This window comes from Sinohyriopsis cumingii, chromosome 1 (assembly GCF_028554795.1).
Source record: "Sinohyriopsis cumingii isolate HCF-2022 chromosome 1, ASM2855479v2, whole genome shotgun sequence".
In the NCBI taxonomy this organism is placed as follows: Eukaryota; Metazoa; Mollusca; class Bivalvia; order Unionida; family Unionidae; genus Sinohyriopsis; species Sinohyriopsis cumingii.
The window spans coordinates 97989634-98011145 of NC_142961.1; the positions used below are offsets into that span (position 1 = coordinate 97989634).

Genomic DNA, 21512 nt, shown 5'->3' on the forward strand with positions numbered 1-21512 from the left:
AGATATGTCAGTTTGTGTTTTCTCTCATAAATATGTACGTTACAAAGTATGATTATTTTCTTTCACAGAATATCAAAATAGTTTGTTTAAATTTAGTTTGTTTTTCCTAAAAGCTATCTTACATAGCATCTACTTTTTTGTTGAAGAAAAAGAACGTACAAACTACTGTTAAGTTTGGCCAAATTGTATTTGGGCCAAATTCACTATAGTCCGGCATAAATGATACAACTTTCCCATCCCATCCCTATTCGATCCCACAGATTAAATACACTTTTTTCTGGTAAATGTGGTTTTTCGGAAAAAGAAAGAACGCTTTTTCCCACCATCAGTCTTTTGGTTACATCTGTATGCAACACAGTGCACCATATTTGCTGTACAAAAGCACGATCATACGCAATATCACATAGACATTTACATGGGGAAATTAAGCACTTGAATGGCTAGGTTGAATAGAAGGGATAAATTTACATCATATCCGGTTTTGGCACGCAGAAACTACCGATTGTTTACGGAGATTGCCAATTAATTTTTTCATTTTATAAAGTGGAGTTTTAAGTCTAATTCAACATTTTTATGGTATGCATATATAACCAATGCATTTTGTTTATAACTATAATAATATCAAATGTTTGTACAATATAGGTGGCCAGTGACCTTTAAGGAATATGCAATGTCTTCCTTTGCTATTACATTTTTAAATATTGACACAAAACCAGCTTTTCTTTTTAAAAAAACCCAATTAACTATTTTCAATTTATAAGTACAATATATCCATATAGCCTGCATTTATTGCCCCAAAAGTGTTTCCTTTTTTCTAAAATTGCCAAAGACTTGTTGGAATTTGAGGCTCATTCAGTTAGTATGATTACCTGCTCTGGGGATTCTTCTCAACATGCCCAGTATCTTCTCTGCAGCAGGAACAGCACAATGTCGAAAATCCAGCATTCTCATTTGATGCCTATGAAAGTAAAAATTGAAAATATCCATAAATAAGCTCAGATTGTGTGACAAAAATAAAAAAACTAAATCAAGTAAGTAAACAGTAAATATTTAGAGCTAGAAGCATGGCAAGTGAAAATTTAGATGTTGCATGATAATTTATACCAAGGTGAAAGCCCCAACTGGAAACCAAAATCATTACTAAAAATTACAATATTAAAAAATAAAATTAAATTTTATATATTTTCCAGTGAAAACATTTGTATCATTAAGCATGGTGCCTAAATTACTGCCATCCAATCCCTAGCTGAAAGTTGCGAGGTTGTTATATTGGTCAGAGGTCACACTAATCCACAAGTGGTGGCTACTAATTATCCAATTAAGTAATCAAAGTTAATATTACCAGTCCTTCAGGGTGAGATATTTTAAAAAAAGACTCATGAATGTTTGTCTTTTGTCAACACACATATACATGACAATGGTTTCTTCAATCTTTGGCTTAATACTCTGAATGCCTGTGATCTAACTCATGGGTGTGCTGATCAAATCAGTGTTTTGCTGAGGAGCATGTGACAGTTGTTTCTACTGGTTAACTTTAGAGAAAGGAATATGGCAAGTTAGACAGGTATATTCAGACTATATTAATGTGATACATCAAAAAGACTGTGGGAACATCATCACAATCCAGGTCATTGATACTGTCCTCATTCAAGACTACAGGCACATCAACTCAATCAGTATTGGATAATTTGGAATACCACTGGAATTCAATTGAAACTTTTAGGGATATTTGGAATTTAATTCACAATACTTAAAGTTCTTTTTAAATTTTCACTTTGTATTCATGGAAACAAATTATTTGTTGAATTTTTCAAAACTTGTTTGTTTTTGCTCTTTTCTGTTACTTTGTGTAAGCCCACAGAGTTATAACAACAACACACACACACACACAGTAAAACCTTTTCAAGCAGTGGTCAATCAATTATCCCCCACCCACCCAATGAGCACATACACACTAAAATTGCAGTACCATAATTACTCACTATAAGTCGAGTCAAACTGCAAACAACAAAGATTCGGATCTGCCATAGCATAATGTGCATACAGACCAGGGTATATGTTATTTGTTCTACAGGTTACTCCTAACAAATTGTACAGACCCAGGTCTGCCAGTGCATTATGCAATGGCAGATCTGGGTCTGTGCAGTTTAGTTAGATTTAACTTATAAGCAAGTTTATACTGTATGTAATTCCTCAATAAAAAGACACTGAATTGCAAGGTAGTGAATTATATGGGCTGTTGGAAGTTAGATGTCTTCCTATAGATCAAATAAAATTTACAGCAATCTTTATTGAAGTCATTGTTTTAACACATTCTTTATTTAAGTCTTGGTTGACTATCTGGCTATGGAAATTGTAAATTTCTTTTTAATTTAATAATGATCAAGGAATTTTGGTTCTACTATACAAATTCAACTTGCTGCATTAGAACTAGGTGATCTGTTTAATCAACCAATTATCATCAGTTATGTTCCTAGACAGTGGTATATATTCCTAATTATTTAGATGAGGTTTACTTTTAATTATAAATATCCAAATTTGTCAAAGGAATGTTTTCTTCTCAAAAAAAATGTGAAATGACTAGCAGCTAGCTGATTTACTTCAGAACAAGGCTAATGAGGTCAGAGGTCAAAGAAATGACAATGGCAGTTAATTTGGGTAGAGAAATTCCCATGGCTAAAAAAAGTAATCTTGGAGATAAAATTGATTTTTGTTACTAATGTGCAGAGTGCAGAAAGATGAACTTTTTCATTAACAGTAGTACTAATTTAGTTATCTCACAGAATGGTGTAAAAGTTAAATTTCCAGCCAGGCTTGGGCATGAGACTGTCACTAAATTGATCAGTGAAATATAATTTTGATATTATAGCAAATATGAAAAGCAAATTATGTTAATTTGTTGTATTTCATAATGCATTACTCAGAACAAATACAATTATTACACTGGGAATGAGACTCCATGATAAGGTTGGGAACAGTGTGACCCTGCTATAATGTGCCACATGATAACGCGAAATCAGATATAACACGGTTGTGGCGTGGATCCCGAAATTTCATATATTTGTACAGAAAAATAAAAAAATTCTTCAAAGTACATGAAACAGTGTATCAAAAATGTATTATCATTTTGAGGAAGAGATCATGTATGAATTCAAGTATAATATGATTGTGGCGTGGTTCCTGAAATTTTAAATACATGTGTATTTTTCTTGTACCCAGAAACTATTTTTTTTAAAGTACATGAAATAGTGTATAAAAAAAGTTCATTATCACTTTGAGGAAGAGATCATGTATGAATTCTCTAATACGATCATGACATGGTTCCTGAAATTTTAAATACATGTACATGTAAACAGTAATTGAAAAAGTGTATACAAATATTTATTATCATTTTGGGGAAGAGATCATGTATGAATTCGAATATAATACAATCATGGCGTGGCTTCTGATATTTAACAATTTCACCAGGTTCTTGAAGTGTTATGCCAAAATAAACATTATCTAAAATGTTACTTATTAATGATCTATGAGTAAAGCCAGTAAGTCGTCTCTGAGATTGTCTTGAATTAATTTTGTAAACAATCATTGCTCAAACAATAGCCAACACGTGTTTCTTCTTTAACTGCATACACAACCAAGCAGCAGACAATGCAGTGGTTGATAAAAGATTCTCACAATTTAATAAACATTTTAAAAAAATGAAAGCCGCTAATATGTTTGCTGGGCATTGGCAGTGTAATTAGACGCAATCAGCTGGCCAGTAAATAATGTCCACTTTATTAGCTGGAAATTAAAAGGGTATGAAATTGTACATGCATTCAGCTTAAAAATCTTTATAAAAGTATTTTTCACATGTTTCTTTCGATATTCACAAAATCTGAAGTAAAAGTTATATGCATGCTGAAAGCATGTGTTGTTTGTTAATTATTCTTGCTGTAGTCATTCAAATGAATAGGCATACAAGTGTTAATTATTGGGAATTTACAATGGATAAAGGTACATGGAAATGCATATGAGAAAATTTAGCAGTATGACACTATTCATAGACCCTGGAACGTAATGAACTGTACATGTGCTTTGTCTTTCTTAACCTAATTTTGCTGTTAACTATTCCCATTGAATTCAGACACATAATGATCTGTGACAAAATTACTGAATAGTTTAAATATGTATGCAATATTTGCAATGGAATTACATGTATTACTGATTAACTGCATGCCACGATGGTACGATATCAGACAGTAAGTAAATGGTGTTAATACTGTGTTCATGCTATATATTAGATGTTGAATTTTGACACAATAATCTGTTACAAAATTATTTTATATTTTACATCTGTGTGCAAGTTTTCAATGGAATTACATTCATTATGGATGAAATGCATGCCACAATTGCACAATAGTAAATGATGTTGATAACCTATTCATGATATACATTAGTATTTACCCTATTCATGATATACATTAGTATTTACCCTATTCATGATATACATTAGTATTTACCCTATTCATGATATACATTAGACATGAATAAATGTATATGTGCCAATGTGTTGTTCTCTGAAAAAAGTAAAATACTGTAAAACCCTGCATTAACATGATCCAATTTTTTGGACCCCAATCATCGCGTTATAGCAGGGTTCCACTGTGTGTATATATATATATATATATATATATATATATATATATATATATATATATATATATATATATATATATATATAGTTTTATTGGGCAAAACTAGTGCAATCATACACTCTTCTGGCCAACCACCAACCAAATTTAGCTTTTCAACGATGGCTCCCAGGGCCAACCATAGGTTTTCAAAATTTTACTTTCCCTGTATATGATGTAAAAATCTACAAGTTCTTACTGATATGAAAGCACAGAACACCTGTGCATTTAATTCTTTTAAAGCATAATTAATTAGTGATAAATCATGCAAATTCTCTCTGTCTCTCTCTCTACATCTCTCTCAAAGAAAATAAGAAGTGGAATTAGAGCCATTTGCTATATAATGGAAATGATTAAAATATAATGACATACCATAATTAGAGCCATTTGCTATATAATGGAAATGATTAAAATATAATGACATACCATAATGTAGCTGTTTTGCATATTTCATGAAATCTAGTACAGGTCTGGGAGATCTGACACAAATCTTGCCAATCTAGGTGTTTAAATATTTCAAACAAAACTCCAGCTGGTAAAAATTCCAACAGAGAGGGTGGGCTGAAAAAGAAAAAATGTTAGGTAAAGATTGGTCTAAATTTATCTGATTAACACAGATTCTTAAATAAAAACCATAATGTCAGTAAGACACACATACCAGCACTCCCCCAATTGTTGTTGCATGTGATAAAAATTGTCACAAAAATGATGTTCAATATCTGACAAATTTCCTAAAAAATTTCAGAGATTATAAGTTGTCCATGTTACTTAATTTTGGAACACCAGATTAGATAAATGGAGGCAGTCGTCTCATTAGCATTATGAAGAAAATTAACTTTAAGTCTCACAGAAAGACTTAACAGAAAGCACCAAGGGATCTTTGTCCTGTCCTGCAATTTCTACAATTGTTACATCATCCCACGGCTATTTTTATCAGGTAATGTAACAAACCAACAAGATCATTGTCCTAAAATGTTTGCAATATCTCTAAAATATCCAAGCAAACTTGTGACTGGATAATAACAGAGATGCCAAAGAATGAATCTTATACATAAACACCCACATCTGTCTGCATTTCCCAGCCAAACAAGAGGTTATGAGTTCAAAACTTGTGATGGCATCCCTAATTATTTTTTACTAACTTTGTATTCTTGTTTTCAAACTTTTTTTAAAATTCATTCATCCTAATTTTTTTAAAAACCTTTTTTATTCCCCTCCAAGAACAGGCAATTAATCCAGACTTACTATACTGAACATTAGAATCAGTATATGAAAACTGTAATCATTAATTGATTCGAGATGCAACAGGATTCAATTTTGACTTTTTTACTAATGATTATGAAAAACATTTGAGAATGCACCAAATAAATAATCATTAATGTGAACAATTTGATTCAAATTACATCTTAATGCTTCTTTGGCAATATTTTTATGCTTTTGCATGTTGATACAGCAAGTACCAGAACTATTCTTTCTTTAGTTTCAATTACACGTCTACAATACTGGGTTGTAAGAAGAAATAGCATATTATGTTAATGAGAACTCATGCATACTTTTGCTATTTTGTTTCACTTCACCATCCATTATCTTTGTTAGAAGTAGCCAATGTTTATGATTAACTGACTGACAGTTTTTCAACATCAAATAGTATGCAAACTGCTCCAAAGATATTTGCTATGTTCCTTGAATGTCTTTAAAATATGCTTGCAGTGGTCATCAACAGAAAACCATGCCCATGAGAACCACATGTGCTCTGCAGTGTTAACTGGATGTACTGAAGATAAATTCGTGCATTTCCCTCTCTGAACCTCTTTAGCATATGTTTGAAGGGCTCATAAACTGTAAATCACATCCATTTTGTCACATCCACTATGCAGTGGTCATCAGCTGCGACTCAAAATGGGTGGTATGTTAAGATATTCTACTTGACAGTAAAGCAGAATCAGATAATTTAGCATTTCAAATAACAGTCAAGTCTTAACTGCATACAATGAGATAATAGTCTTGTCTAAATTAGGTACAATTAGATACTTTGTATCATTTTATATAAGAGTCATGTCTTAATTAGGTACAATTATAAACTTCTATCATTTTATATAATAGTCATGTCTCAGTTGGGTATAATTAGGTACTTGCATTGCTTTATAAAATAATCATGTCTTAATTAGGTATTTGCATTGTTTTGTATAATAGTCATGTCTTAATTAGGTACTTGCATTGTTTTTGTATAATAGTCATGTCTTAATTAGGTACTTGCATTGTTTTATATAAATGTCATGTCTTAATTAGGTAATTACATTGTTTTATACAACAGTCATGTCTTAATTAGGTACTTGCATTGTTTTATATAACAGTTATGTCTTAATTAGGTACTTGCATTGTTTTATATAATAGTCATGTCTTAATTAAGCACAATTAGATATAATATTCATTTGTAGTTGCACTGAGGTCATCAGCTGTTAATCTATTCTGGCCTATCCCACTAGTCAATTAGATGACCTTGAGTCAGGATTACCTTTTATTTCTCCATCTGGGTAATCAGGCTACCCTGATTACTGTTCACTCTGTTTTGTTCCAATTATAAGACAAACAATAACCAACTTTCCAATTGGTCAGTTCAAAATATAGTAATACATTTTGTCCATGCATTCCCTACTTTGTGATAAACATAGCAGTCAGTCTAATGAATTTTTTTATAAGTTCAAGGATATTTTTTGTAATGTATTTCCAGCTCTAATGGATATCTGGCTACATGGATTGCAGCTAGGTTAGTATTTGTATTTCCTGCATTGTTTAATCTGTGAATGCTGATGTTTCTGTACTACTGTATGTTCATTTTTCTCATTTTAGATTATCTTTAGACTCAGCTATGAGCTGTTAAGAATGAAATGTATGATTACTTTAACTTGTTACTTGGGATATTTGGCGATACTACTCACTACAGGTTAGTAACTTGAGAAGTTTACCTAAGGAATATAACTGAATGCAGGAAAACAACATATTTTACATTTTTTGCAAACTGATCTTAAAATTTACATGTATTGTTTGCAAAGTACAAATGTGGTTGAGGAAAAATGCCTTTGTGTTTCCTATAGTTAGTTGATCACTCTTTTAATATTCATGTCTGTAAGCTGCAAGTGTACATGTATACCAAATGCATTGAGATGTATGTTAATTATTATTCTTATCTGCCTTGCATTCCCAGATGAGAGTTTGGTGATATGTTTTAATTTGTTTCATGAAATAATACCTTTGTCCCACATGATAAGGTGCCTAGATTATATATGTATATTATGCATGTCCAATATATCTGTTTGTATGTACTTTCTATATTTCTGTCTGAAATGCATGTGATAAAGACTGTTCATATATTCCATTGGAATTACTGTATGTTGTTCAATACAAAGTACACTTATTGGGCTATCAATCTTCCTGTTATTATATGTTCCTACCATTCTCTCCATGTGCTTGTCTGTCTGTCTGCTCTCGTACTCTACCACACTGATTGCTTCTACACTATAATCTGTACCCTTGACTATTAGATTTATTTGTTTCCTTATTTCTCTATATCGATAACTAATAAATAGGAGAGATATTACATCATTCTTACTGAATGTACTGGCTGATACATACATGCAAAAGTGTGTGTGTGTGTGTGTGTGTGATTTGGATTCTTAACATAGCTTTAACAATTTTTCAATCATATCACTATGATGTCTGCAGTGTGACAGTTCATAGTGATGTCTAACAATGGGGCATCATGCCGCAGACATGTAGCAAGATGCCCCACCCAGTCACATTATCCTGACACCAGGCCAACTAGTCCTAACACTAACCTCTTAATGCTGAGTGCCAAGGTAGGCAACTGTTAGTACTATTTTTGCAAGTCTTTGGTATGACTCGGTCGGGGATCAAACCCACCACCTCCCGCATCTGAGGCAGATGCTCTAACCACCAGGCCACCGGAGCGGTACATGCAAAAGTAAGCAATGCACTGATGGTGGCATTGTGATGTATATTGGCATCAAATGTATTTTATTTATATTTACAGGGGTAAAATATTCCTCATGATTTATTAGACATTCTGCACAATAATGCCATTTTAAACAGTGGATTGATTTCCCGTTTCTATCAACCAACATTAGTCAATTAATAAAAGACTTCATTAAGTCACATGTAGCTATGATGTTGCCTGAACATAGTTCAACAATCTGATCCTATATCTTATAATGGAGAAAATTAGAAAATTAAACTGTTGTCAAAGACAAAAAGGTGACTGTAGTCAAAATTTACTAATTAATGTTCTTCAGAAAGTTTGTCTAATAATGTATGTAAGCTTATATCAGGTAAATTATATTTAAGTTTGTCTAATAATGTAAGCTTATATCAGGTAAATTATATTTAAATGTTTACACTAACTGTAACATATCCACTATGACAAATAACACAATAATCTCGCAGTAATTCAATTTCCAAATAAGGCTAACCATGCCATATTCTGATATTCTACAATGTGTTGTTCAATGCATACCATATTTACCATGACCTGTTTACATATCCAAATAAGGCAACAATGTCCTTAAAGGTAATTATTGGTTAAAATAATTTGGCAGATGATCCAAATGAATATATCAAAGAAGCTGAACAATATTTTACACCTATTTCTACAGTGACATGCAGCAATTCTATTTTAAATAAGAGTAATATTTGATTTCTTTCAGTACATATAAGGAACATGTTAACATTTTTTTATAGTAGGCTGAAAAAAAGTGCTGGGTGTAAATCACACCTGGCTGCTCTGTTGATACATATAGGCTTATGATAGTACCCTATCCATGAAGCTGGGGTATTAATATTAGTACTAAGTCACATGAAGATATGCAGAGGGGGGGGTCTTAATCCTCTCCAAATCTTGTACTCTCATTCGAGATGCAACAGGATGCAATTTTGACTTTTTCACTAATGATTATGGAAACATTTGAGAATGCACCAAAATAAATAATCATTAATGTGAACAATTTGATTTGACATAAATTTATTACATCCTTGTTATCACGTCTTACTGCGTTAATGTTCTTAATGTGGATAATTTGTATTTTCATGTCCTTTCTTGTAACCATGGCAAGGATATTTTTCCCCAAAGATTGTAAGTACTCACTGTCTCAGTGCAATACAGTTAATCTATGCTTGCTCATTTTTATCCAGTTCTGTTATTTGCATAAATAAGTCATTACCATTCACATCTTTTTAAAGAAGAAATTCAGTGTTCATTCAAGAGATGGAAAAAGTGGGGCCCAATGCCTCCAAGTTTAAAAGTGGAGTCATTCAGAAAAAAGCAGGAGTTGCAAATGCCTAAACTTATTTCTTGTTGATTTAAAACATAAAATACATCCTTAACTCTTAAGCAGTAATGGCACAGACATGAGGCTCTATATACACAACTCTGAACTAGTTTATTTCTAACTGCATGTGCTCTACAACAGACTGACCATTTAATGTATGGGGCTAGGATGTTCTTTCCAAATAGGATATTTGTTTCCTTCATTAAAAGATAAATTTGTTTCAAGGAAAAGAAGGAATTTAATGTCTTTTTATACTACAAATCAGAACAAGGAAATTGTTTTAAGCATTTAAGCATTTATGTCCCCGCCCCTTTACAAAATTAAATGGTATCTCCCTAATAGATGGAAAAGGTGTGCTTTTATCTTATGAAGCCATCTGCCAATTGTGGTCCCGCCATTAACAACAAAAGTTTGGTAATTGTTCATAATTAATCTGAACTCAACTTATTGCCGAAATTAACAGTAATGAGGAAAACTGTCAAATCTCAGATGTTCAGAGAATTTAATTTCCAACAAATTATGGGCATTCGGCATGTCTTGTCTCCACATATATCCTATCAATTGCTCATTTTTGTAAAGGGAAAATGTAAAAAGAAATTTGTTTATCATCATAGCAAAAATAGCAAATATTAAGGAACTGTGTCAATAAACTAACTGTATTATTGATCAATTTCTTATTATTATTTTGACACAGATATTTCCTGTTTCCAATTTGGTTACTGTGACAAAAATAACTGTAACTAATTTCTTTGTACATGTATTGTGCTTGGCATGTTCAGAACTGTATGTGATATACTGCTTACAACTACAGTTACTGGGGCTGAGTGGGTAAAGTGTGTGACTTAGTCACACCCTTTGACTTTGGAGCATGAGGTGGTGAGTCTGTACCCAATGGGTGGAAATTTTCTTGTTTTTTTTCTACATTACTCAATGTTCTGTATGTCAAGTAGGTATGTTTTTTTCATACCACTTGCAAACTTTGCCAGACTTCAGTTTCTGTACATGTAGACGTACATGTATAATGTCAATTCAAAATATTTAAATATTGCAGATTGCATAAAAATGGTGACATGCCGAGAATCAATAAGGTAAAATTTGGTTAACATCAATAAGCATTTTAGCATTATTTTTCAAACTCATACTGGTGACAAATTTTTTAAAATATAAGCTGTGTCATGAAAAACATTTACAGCAGGAACATATTTTTGACTTGGTGTACCAAAGCTTGTACAAAACAAATACGTTTCTAATGTCAAGTGCAACTGATTATGATAACTTGTGCAGAAGTGAAATAGATTACATATTATATTGGAGAAGTAGTGTGGATTCCATATTATATCAGAGAAGTGATAAGGATTCCATATGATATCAGCAAAGTGATGTGGATTCTGTATTATATCAGAGAAGTAATGTGGATTCCATATTATATCAGAGAAGTGATGTGGATTCTGTATTATATCAGACTGATATAGTTGATGTCTAGCACTGGGGCATCATGCCACAGACATGTAGCATCATGTCCCACCCAGTCACATTATCCTCACACCAGGCTGACGAGTTCTAACACTAAGCACTGAATGGTGAGCGCCAAGCGAGGCAGCTGTTAGTATTACTTTTATAAGTCTTTGGTATGACTCAGCCAGGGTTCAAACCCATGACCTCCCATATCCGAGGCATATGCTCTAACCACTAGGCCACCAGAGCAGTAATATTAACAGTAGTAGAAGCAACATTAGTAACAGTAGTAAAATTACTGCTGGTGGATGTTGAAATAATATTAATATTACTGTTGTAGCTACTATGCTGATGTTGGTTTTCTTCTTAGGCATATCACAGACACTGTATAGGCAGTTATGTCGTGGTGATAAGAGGACTGTTCCCAATTTCCTCCACCATTGATTTCGACAGATGACAGTCTCGACAATATGGTGAAGATTCTGCCAATAGCAGAGAGTACACATCTGACTGCTGATGAAAGACATGATGTCCACGACCCTACATATGGTGATCTTATAGACTAGGCAATGAATGCTGACATCAGTATCAGTGTCAATGAATTTGACATGCCGATCGACAACTCTTGAGTCCAGTAAGATATATATCCTTTTATTTCATCTTAATTTAACTGATCTTAATGTAAGAAACAAATCATAATAAATGTGCAGTGTTTTCACATTAGGTAATCAAGGAAATATTCTGTTTTCCAGGTGTTACGAAATACCAAAATCCACTCAAATCCACACGCAAGTCCAGGCAAATCTACACCAAATCGCATTGTGTCTACTGTCTCACCTATAAATGAAAACGCTCTCCCCTCTCATGTTTTTTTTTTTAAAACTTCGCATTCTTGTGTTGGGTTGATAAATAATGCAATTTATTAGTATTATATCTTTCGACTTTAATCTTTTAAGAAATAAATGACAAATTCGCTCCATTGCATCACTTCATCACTCGGCCAAATACTACATGATGGAGAGATGGAGCAATTGGCCCTAACAGAATTCCATATAAATGACCAAAAATCAAATGTTGCAAATATTTTATTGTCATACAGAAGTGGTTTTTCTCTCTCTCTCTGTCTCTCTCTCTCACACACACACTCCTACATAATTAACTTGATTCATTATTATATTGATTCTGTATTAAGATGGTGAAGAAAAAAAAATCTGTAAGTTCATTACTTTCTCCAAGCGGTCATTTATAATATTTTTTAGTCCATTCTAATGCTGGCCGTTTCCACTGGCCTAGCTTTTTTCCAACATTTTCGGAAGCCTTGAGACACTTAAAGTGTAGGTTACTGGCACTGATATATCTGGATTTTGTTGTTGTTGGTGGTTTTGCCAGCATAAATTTGTGTATATGCCTGTCTTTCTCCATTTGTGGCATACCATGCCATACTAGTTGTGGAATAAGATGCTGTTCCATTGAAGGTGTTAGACGCCAGTCTGCTTTGCTATAAATAGCACATCTGAGAAACAGAATTTGGTTTTTCGTAATAGTTCTGATCTCTTCAATAAGTTCTGGGAACCTGTTTCTGTACCAATTAGCTGCGGCCTTTAACTTATGGTTCATGGACTCGCTGTCATTATTTGTCCATGGTGCACTGATTACTCCTTCGCATAATGGACGGAAAACATTAAGTGTTGATTTTGCCCAACACGAATCTTTGCTAATATGACTTGAAAACTGGAAATTGTTGTAAATAGGGTTCCAAATTCTGACATCATGAATCAAATTCTGTATCATCTGAGGCAAATATTATACCATCATTTTTTCCAAAAATATGATTTTGATTATTCTTTTAAGGGCCAGTACACATGCCCCATTTTCTTAAAGATGTCGTTGCACATTGTCATGAATGTGTTTGGTACATAATAAAAATTTTGCCTGCAGGAATCTGGCTTTCAGGGCAATCATCATCCTCTTTTCTTCATCACTTCCAATGTTTAATCGCACTTTGTGTCCAAATCAATCGCTAATGTGTGAGAAAAATTTCCTGTAAGTTTCCTCTTTGGCATCAAAATGTATCATGCATGGCCCAAACATTACCAGAAAATCATTGGTTCTATTGCTTATCACACACCAGTTTTTGTAGGAAAAGACTGTGACATAGAAATGTCCCAAGTTGAAAGTTCTATCAACACCTAGAATACTCCCATCATCTCCTTCATAATTTCTGATCGCCTCATCCATCTGTTGGTTGCTATAAACAATGACAACATGTTTCTTGTGTTTCGTCAAAATTATTTCTTGGATGACTGGATTATTGTGAAGCTCACTTAAAACACTGACCACATCATCAGCTATATTTATTCTGGAGTTCATATTTTCTTCATAATTTCATTTGCGGTCTCTGAATTTCTTGTCGTTTATTTGTTTCAAAGATTTTGGAGCAGTGAAACTGTTGTCTTCTATAAGTTTGTTGACTTTCTCGTGCTTTGCCATTTCAGCTGCTCTCTGAATAATTTTTTGGTCTGTCCTTACATATGGTTCCAATTTCTTCGAATTTCCATGCTTTTAAAGATTGTTGGCATTTTGCCACAGTATTCCACAATGGCCAGCATTTGTTTCTCTACAGGAAAGGAATCGGGCAATCCAGCAATTGTTGTTACATGTTTTTTGAATGATTTGTCTTCCATCAATTTAGTATAATATCTATGCAGTGTTAAAACACTTGATGGCTGAGGAAATATTGGTTCATATGTGATCGCACCATTGACCATTTTCTTGACACAGTACTGTTCCTTTTTCATAAACACTGTACATAATTTGTCAACAGAATCGGTGACAACAAAAGTCTGATTAACTGTTGTAGAACTTCTCCAATCCCAAACACCACAGTCATCAGGGAAGTTTTTGGCACCATTATCATCATCAGATGCTTCAATGACAATGTATACGTCACTTTGAATTCTGAGTGGAATGTTTTTTTGTCCTCTTTCAGTGGATATGATAACTTTCAGTAATTCCTCATTGGTCATGAAGTTACCAGGCCTGCTAGCTGGCATCATCGCTTGAAATCAAGCTGATTTATGGTGAGTATTAACATCTATTATGTCAGATACGGTACAAGGATCTAGTGATTCCTTACATTCGCTGGTGGTTTCCATTTCCATAATGCAACTGTCTTCTTCATACTCATCGGTTTGTAAAATGTCAGACAAATCACCTAAACTCGCACTGCAGTTCAGCGAATCAGGAGTTAATAAATTATTGACTGCACTGTTCTCATATTCTTCATATCTATGGTCCATATCATCTTTATTGTGTGTCAAAGGGTTCTTTGACTTCCATTTCGTATCGACTATAGGGACAAAATGGTTTACTGCATACCAAGATCCTTGCTTTGGGAGTTGCCATTGAGCATACCAGAGAATACTGATTGTTGAATGTCCTACTGGTATGTCTGCAGATGGTTTGCAAGTCGTGTTCAAAGATGTGTGTGCCAAGTCATTCACGCCAATGACCAAAGGGTACAAAATTCGCACAGAGAGCCAAAATTGTCCATGCAGATGAGAAACTGCCAAATGTAGCACAGTCAATACATGCAGCTTCAAAAGATGGTGATAAACATTGTATGCGCTTCCTTTGGGGATGATTCATGTACGATGTTGAAGCGCATACCATGCGAAGACAGGTATGATAGCGTAACTGTACTGATTTGCTTTCGTCTCCATACAGGAGAAGGGACACTGCATTAAATAGGCAGTCGCTGTTTCCAGTTGTGATCATCGGGTCACCACTGACTTCATCAAAATATTTAATCATCACTTCCTTCGCAATGGCATCCACTCTGACAGGAGGGAAAACAACGTCCTTGTCACATACCGTTTGAACTCAATTTTAAAAAAGGTCTCACATTGGACTGCTGTTGTTAACTTCACCAGGACCTTCGTATTGACTGCCTGTAATCAAAAGATTAATTTGTCAGAGCACGCACAAGTTATATACAAAGAACAAACACACTGATAAGTAGATCGAATCATAAATTCATTAACACACAAATGGTCTTATTGATACAACAACTGATCCAGGCCTCGGTACTGTCTTACTACAAGGGTCATGCATCCACAGGCTTATATATCAAAAATTTAAAAAGAGGCCACAAAGTTGCAAAGAATAAAATAAAATTAAAAAGTAGCATTACATATATATTGTAGTTTTCCTTTCCAATATCTTGCCTCTTCAATTTCCTTCCCTTTAATTCTTTCATGACACACGTATTTACTATCACTATCGATTTTATTAAAACCAACACAACCTCAAAATAATCTTCACTTGGTTTATCTGGTATGTTTTGCACTGTATATAAATTTTCATAATATTTTTATATCCGATGTTTTTTTTCCAGATTACACTACCAATAGCCGTTGAAGATACATAGATTATATTAATCCGTATTGTTGAACGGTTGAGCGTGACCTTAATCTGATTATAATTACATAAAAGCTTTGAATGTGATGACAACTGATTTAATTAATTGCTGCTACAAATATTGTCTGTTTATCAAAGGAATCTACTACACCAAACCCTCGATAACTCGCGCACATCGGGGTCCAGAAACATTGACCGCACTATAAGTGAGGCACAAGTTATCGAGGGACCTATAAAATAAGCCCAAAACCAATAAAGTGATTGACGACATAACGGAGAAATGGGGGGGGGGGGGGTAGGCAGATTATACTGTTAAATAATCACTTTATAATCGTTCTGAGATTAAATGTTAATAAATATCTCTTCATAACGGTGTACTTTATTATTTCCTCATAGGACAACATTAATTTCAGAATAAATTACAGTATATTGAGGCGATCATCGAAAATATTATTCCACGTGGTTTCCATTCGCTTAACATGTGTACCACTTCACACATTGTGTACTACGTCACTAATTTTTATGTTGAATTGGATACATTCTAGTTTTATTGTTTGATCCAAATTAGATGTTTTTTTTATACAAAAGATCGACTCTTTTCGAGAAACAGTGTCGATCGAACGATAGATAAATATTTTTTAATGTGATAGAAGTAAAACGGAAAACAAAAAAACACAAGGGTTAATCAGTACAGACTTATTTAATTGGTCTACAAATTTAAAACAACATAAATTAGAACAAGTTAATACTTGCCATTTGTGCCATGCTTGAGAAATATCAATTCACTTTTTGAAAAAAAATCAGTTTTTTTTTTGTGTATTACTCCTTGGTTTCTCTGCCGCCGAGCAAAATCCCTCAGATTTCTCAACTGCATGAGCTTTACGTAGTCAACATTTTGGGTCTCCAGCCACCTTATGGCAATATCAAAATATTTGATTGCTTCCTGTGCAGAGGGGTGGGGGGGTGCAACATCTGCGTCTGCATCACTTTCAACACTTGTGTTACTCCAGTTAGAATCGTCTTCTGCTGCAAATTTGTTCGCTACAGAAATAATTATAGTTTCATCTGACATGTATTCGGCTGTGGGGCAATCACTGTCAGCACAAATCCACTCCTCCATATCATCAAGAGAAACGCCCATCTCAGGACCATGAGTCTGTACGAATTTCTCCCAAACAGCCTCGGCATTAATGACATCAGTTTCACTGAAACATTTGAAGTCACTATCATTGTCGTTGTCTCTGTTACTGTTTTGTTTTACGTCAAAGGCAGTTCCAAGACCCTTAATCCAGCACACGAGGTTTTTTGTAATCGATTTTTTTTTTAATGCAACAAACACTTCCCCAAGTTGTTGATCAAAACAAAGCCGGCATGTACATATAATTAGGTTCTCACAGAAGTACTCACGGGTTTTGATGTGACGGTCGATTGACTTCTTTTCAAGTTTTCAGTGAACAGAATATGCTGTGATTATAATGTTTATACTGAAACGGAATTAAAGGATTAGAACTTGACTTTCACACAGGAAGACGTTTAATTGGTGTTTATTTCATTCTCTGTTGCCACCTGTTAGCATTTACCAGAAGTTTTCATTGATCGCTATTTCACCAGACTGTTTATTTACAGTATACTGACAACTATTTATCATTAAAACTTACATAATATATGATATCTTTAAACAGAGGTCTCGCTAGGATTTTAAAACTGGGTCTTTCTGCCTCTGAAGTCAATCACTAAATATCAGTACATTATCTCACTCGGCCGCTAGTCAAAGCCTTTGAACTAGCCGCCTAGCTGTTGCATCATGTTCTTTTTTTTTTTAAATGTACTCTTATAAAATGGCAACAGTACATCAAAGAGTCTTTCAGTCACTGAATTCTGTCATTGTAAATATCAGCACAGTTAACTGATCAACACATTTTCCCACAAAGCAGGTGGCTGAAACAGGACCGGCAAATCTTTTTCGCACCTATTACATGCGTACGGAGGACTCCCGCCTCAGTGATTTTCTGCGTCCCAGATCAAAAATTGGCATCCAAATACGCGTAATTAAGCATTTTCGAGATCTCTGAAATTAATTCTTCTTTAGAACTTGCAAATTTCAAAATATGGATTATATTTTTACGGGCATTAATCACCATTTTCGATGATAAAACGAGCAATGTATCAATGTTTAATTTATCAATTCTTATCGTAATTTTTTCATGTTCAGCATATTTTAAAGATATTTTAAATACATTTTCTCTGGAAAAAAATCGGGAGCCAAGACGGACACCGCATTATAAGTGGGATCGCGAGTTATCCGGGCGCGAGTTATCGAGGTAGCGGTGTATATGCATATCATTGGACGTGTCTTGAACATTGATGATTTTTCTACTGTTTGACATTTGGAAATGGTTATAAGGAATGATTATTCAGGGTAACAGTTAGCTTTCAATGCCCTTGGTATGATTTACATGATTTCTTTTTGTTCTTTTCTTGTTATGATAAAAATGTATACATATGCACCCTTAGTTGTGTCAGAGGACTCGCTAGGATTTTAAAACTAGGAGTCCAGGACTCCCATTTTGGTAAAAATAGGAGTCCCACCATCAAAAGTTGCAGTCCCTTCTTTCTTACAGAATCAATATAAATGTGAGTTTATCTATTTTTAGATGGAGAGGTTTTCGTAATGTAATCTCACTATAATATAGCTTCACTACAACAGTCCATTGACAGGATCGCAAATTTATGTTTTTTTTATTTGTATACATACTTGTAGTAATTTTAGGCAATAGTATCTGATTTGCTGTTTTTTCCGGTATTTTCACAAATATGTTTCAAGTCTGAAAACAGCTTAGACCTTAGAGCGCATCTGGTGAATTCCACAACATGCATTGTCCTATACGTTTCTGACCTACATAATTTGCATTTTAAAGTTAAATCTTTAATAAAATAATACATAGGCTTTGGTTTCAATGATTTGTATATTTTTTTGAATATATTTGCCCGATGATTTAAGAAAACTGACAATCTAATAAACTGGTACATACCAGACTTAGCAAAGTCCACCATTATTTCCCGTTAGGCCTACTGGTTGTATAAAAGGCAGTTACTATATATCCAGATCACTGATTCTGATCTTAAAACACAAGTTTGTATGCATCATCATCAAAGGATAGCATGCAGGAAACTGATAGTTGCTACCTTACTCGGAAAAGGGTTAATGGTCAATCAGCTATCAAAACATAATGCTTGTGAATGGGCAAGAATTTGTTTGTCAACGTAACTGATATAAAAACTAGGCCTAGCTACTGATGCCTTGATGAATGCATTTTGCTACAACACTAGAACTAACCGGGCTAAGGCGAGGGGCATTTTTGATGTACTCTTATAATGGCAACACTGAATTTTGTCATTGTAAATATCAGCACAGCTAATTGGTCAACAAATTTTCCCACAAAGCAGGTGGCTGAAGCAGGACTTGCAAGTCTTTTAATTTTGCCGCACACCTATTACATGCCTATGGAGGACTCCTGCCTCAGTGATTTTCTGCATCCCAGATAAAAAAATGGCATCCATATACACGTAATTAAGCGTTTCAGAGATCTATGTGTGTCCATTAATTAAAAAAGTTATGAACATGAATCTGTAGTTAACTTGATAAAATGCCTTCTCCTGATCTAGGCAGATGAAGGGGCAGGGGATTTATTTTTGTTATGTATAGTTGCAGATGTTGCGAATCAAGTGGCCATTATCAAAATTTGAACGTTTTTTTAACTCAAAATGCTGGATCCATGTGTATGATGGCTGGCATAACATTACTATAATTTACTAGCCAACAACCATTTTGAATTTACTGCATTATTATTATTAAATGAAATATAATATATTACAATTAATAATAAGATTCCAAATTTTGGTTGACAATAACTTAATATAACAGTGAGTGGAAATAGACACTGAAAAAAAAATAACACATGGACCATTTAACATTCTAGTATTTTAATCATTTTACAACAGTATTCACACAGAAAGTGCAATACACTATATCGACGTAAATGCATTTTTGTCACATCTGATGTGAAGCCTAACTTACATCATGTTATGAAATTCACCTGGTGCGATTGATTTGCAATGTCGTGTGATCAGGTTGTATCATAATTATAGCACACATTTATGCTGTGTTAAAAAATATAAATACAGTAATACCTCGTGCATTCGCGTTTCTGGATTCGCGAATTCATGGATTCGTGAAATTTTCATTGGTACCCTCTACGTACATGTTTTCTTTATTTTATTGAATTGTACCTTTGTTATATGACTTCTGTGACATATGAAGTTTACCTAGTTTACCTTCCTGACAATGACAAAGAAAACGTCAGTCATTAAGTTTACAGTCCCATTCGTTACTTGGTTTTACCTTACTGTGAGTGCAAAAGAAAACGGCAGCCAATGAATTAGTATAGGGGTAATATTAGTATACATGTACCGTACTGTAAATGCGCTAGTGTGGCAAATACCCATTAGGTGACACTGTAGTCTATTTTTACATCAACCATTTATTTCTCTTTTTAAGGGTAATGTATTAAGCTAACTTTTAAATGAAATTAAAGTGCTTTGGGAGCATGATTTGGGTCATATTTAGGGTTTAAACCCTAGAAAAATGCATTTATTAGCATTTTTAGTGACTCGTACCAAACATTCGCGATTCCTCCTGATCTGCGACTGGTTCTGGAACCTAACCTCGCGAATGTTCAAGGTATTACTGTATTAGACAAATTAAAATATGTAAATTCGTGCATAGGCTGCATTTATTCATAGATAAAATGATCACAGAACTGGTTCAAAATCCATGGTACTACATGAAGACTACGCACATGATTAAGGGTCTATAGCAAAAGAATGTAGTTTTTGCGTGTGCTAACCCATGCAATTTAAAATTAGTTACAAATTAAAAATAAATGATGATACTTACATTCTGCAGATGATGCATGCCCATCAGGTAGTCAAACTCTTTACCATCCAATGTACGACATGAAACACACACAGTCCAGATCAATCTTTCTGAACATTTTCAATTCATCGTCCAAGATTTCTTGACATTTTCTATGATATATGTACCAGTTCTTATTAAGTACGTCTTCATTTGTCTCTGCCCGTACACCTAATGCCTTTATATAAGAACGTATTCATAAAGTCAAATAACTCACATTAATCTTAAAACTTACCAAATTTGGTAAGTAAGATATAGGTTGTTTTTTTATTTGGAAAAAATAGATTTGTGAAAAAGATTTGTTTAAAAATTAAAACAAAATGTTTTAATCTTATTTATAATCCCACTTGACTCATTAAAAATTGGGGGAGGGGAGAGGAGTGTTGCAATTTAGAGATGAGATGGCAGACACAATGCGATTTGGTGTGGATTTGTGTGAATCTTAGTGGATTTGGATGTTTTGTAACACTGCACCTCGGGTATGAAAAAGCTAGCACATTGGATACGAAACGGCCAGTATAATGGCTACGAAATGACCAGCTCCTTGGGTACGAAACGACCGATTTTCACCGAGTACAAAACGACTTGTTTACGGAATGATCATGAGCCTCCCTTTTCTATCATCGGTTTACGCGGCCAACGATTGAT

At 34.0% G+C, this 21512-nt stretch overlaps 1 protein-coding gene across 1 annotated transcript in view; it reads right to left on the reverse strand.

Annotated features, from left to right (window-relative positions):
* Positions 1–21512, reverse strand: part of LOC149807407 (uncharacterized) — a 113614-nt gene that overhangs the window by 91580 nt on the left and 522 nt on the right. The window contains exons 2-3 of the mRNA XM_089966457.1: positions 5100–5234; positions 870–958 (exon numbers count right to left, since the gene is read on the reverse strand). Of these exons, the coding sequence (XP_089822583.1) occupies positions 870–958; positions 5100–5234 (224 nt within the window). The remainder of the gene's footprint in view (positions 1–869; positions 959–5099; positions 5235–21512) is intronic.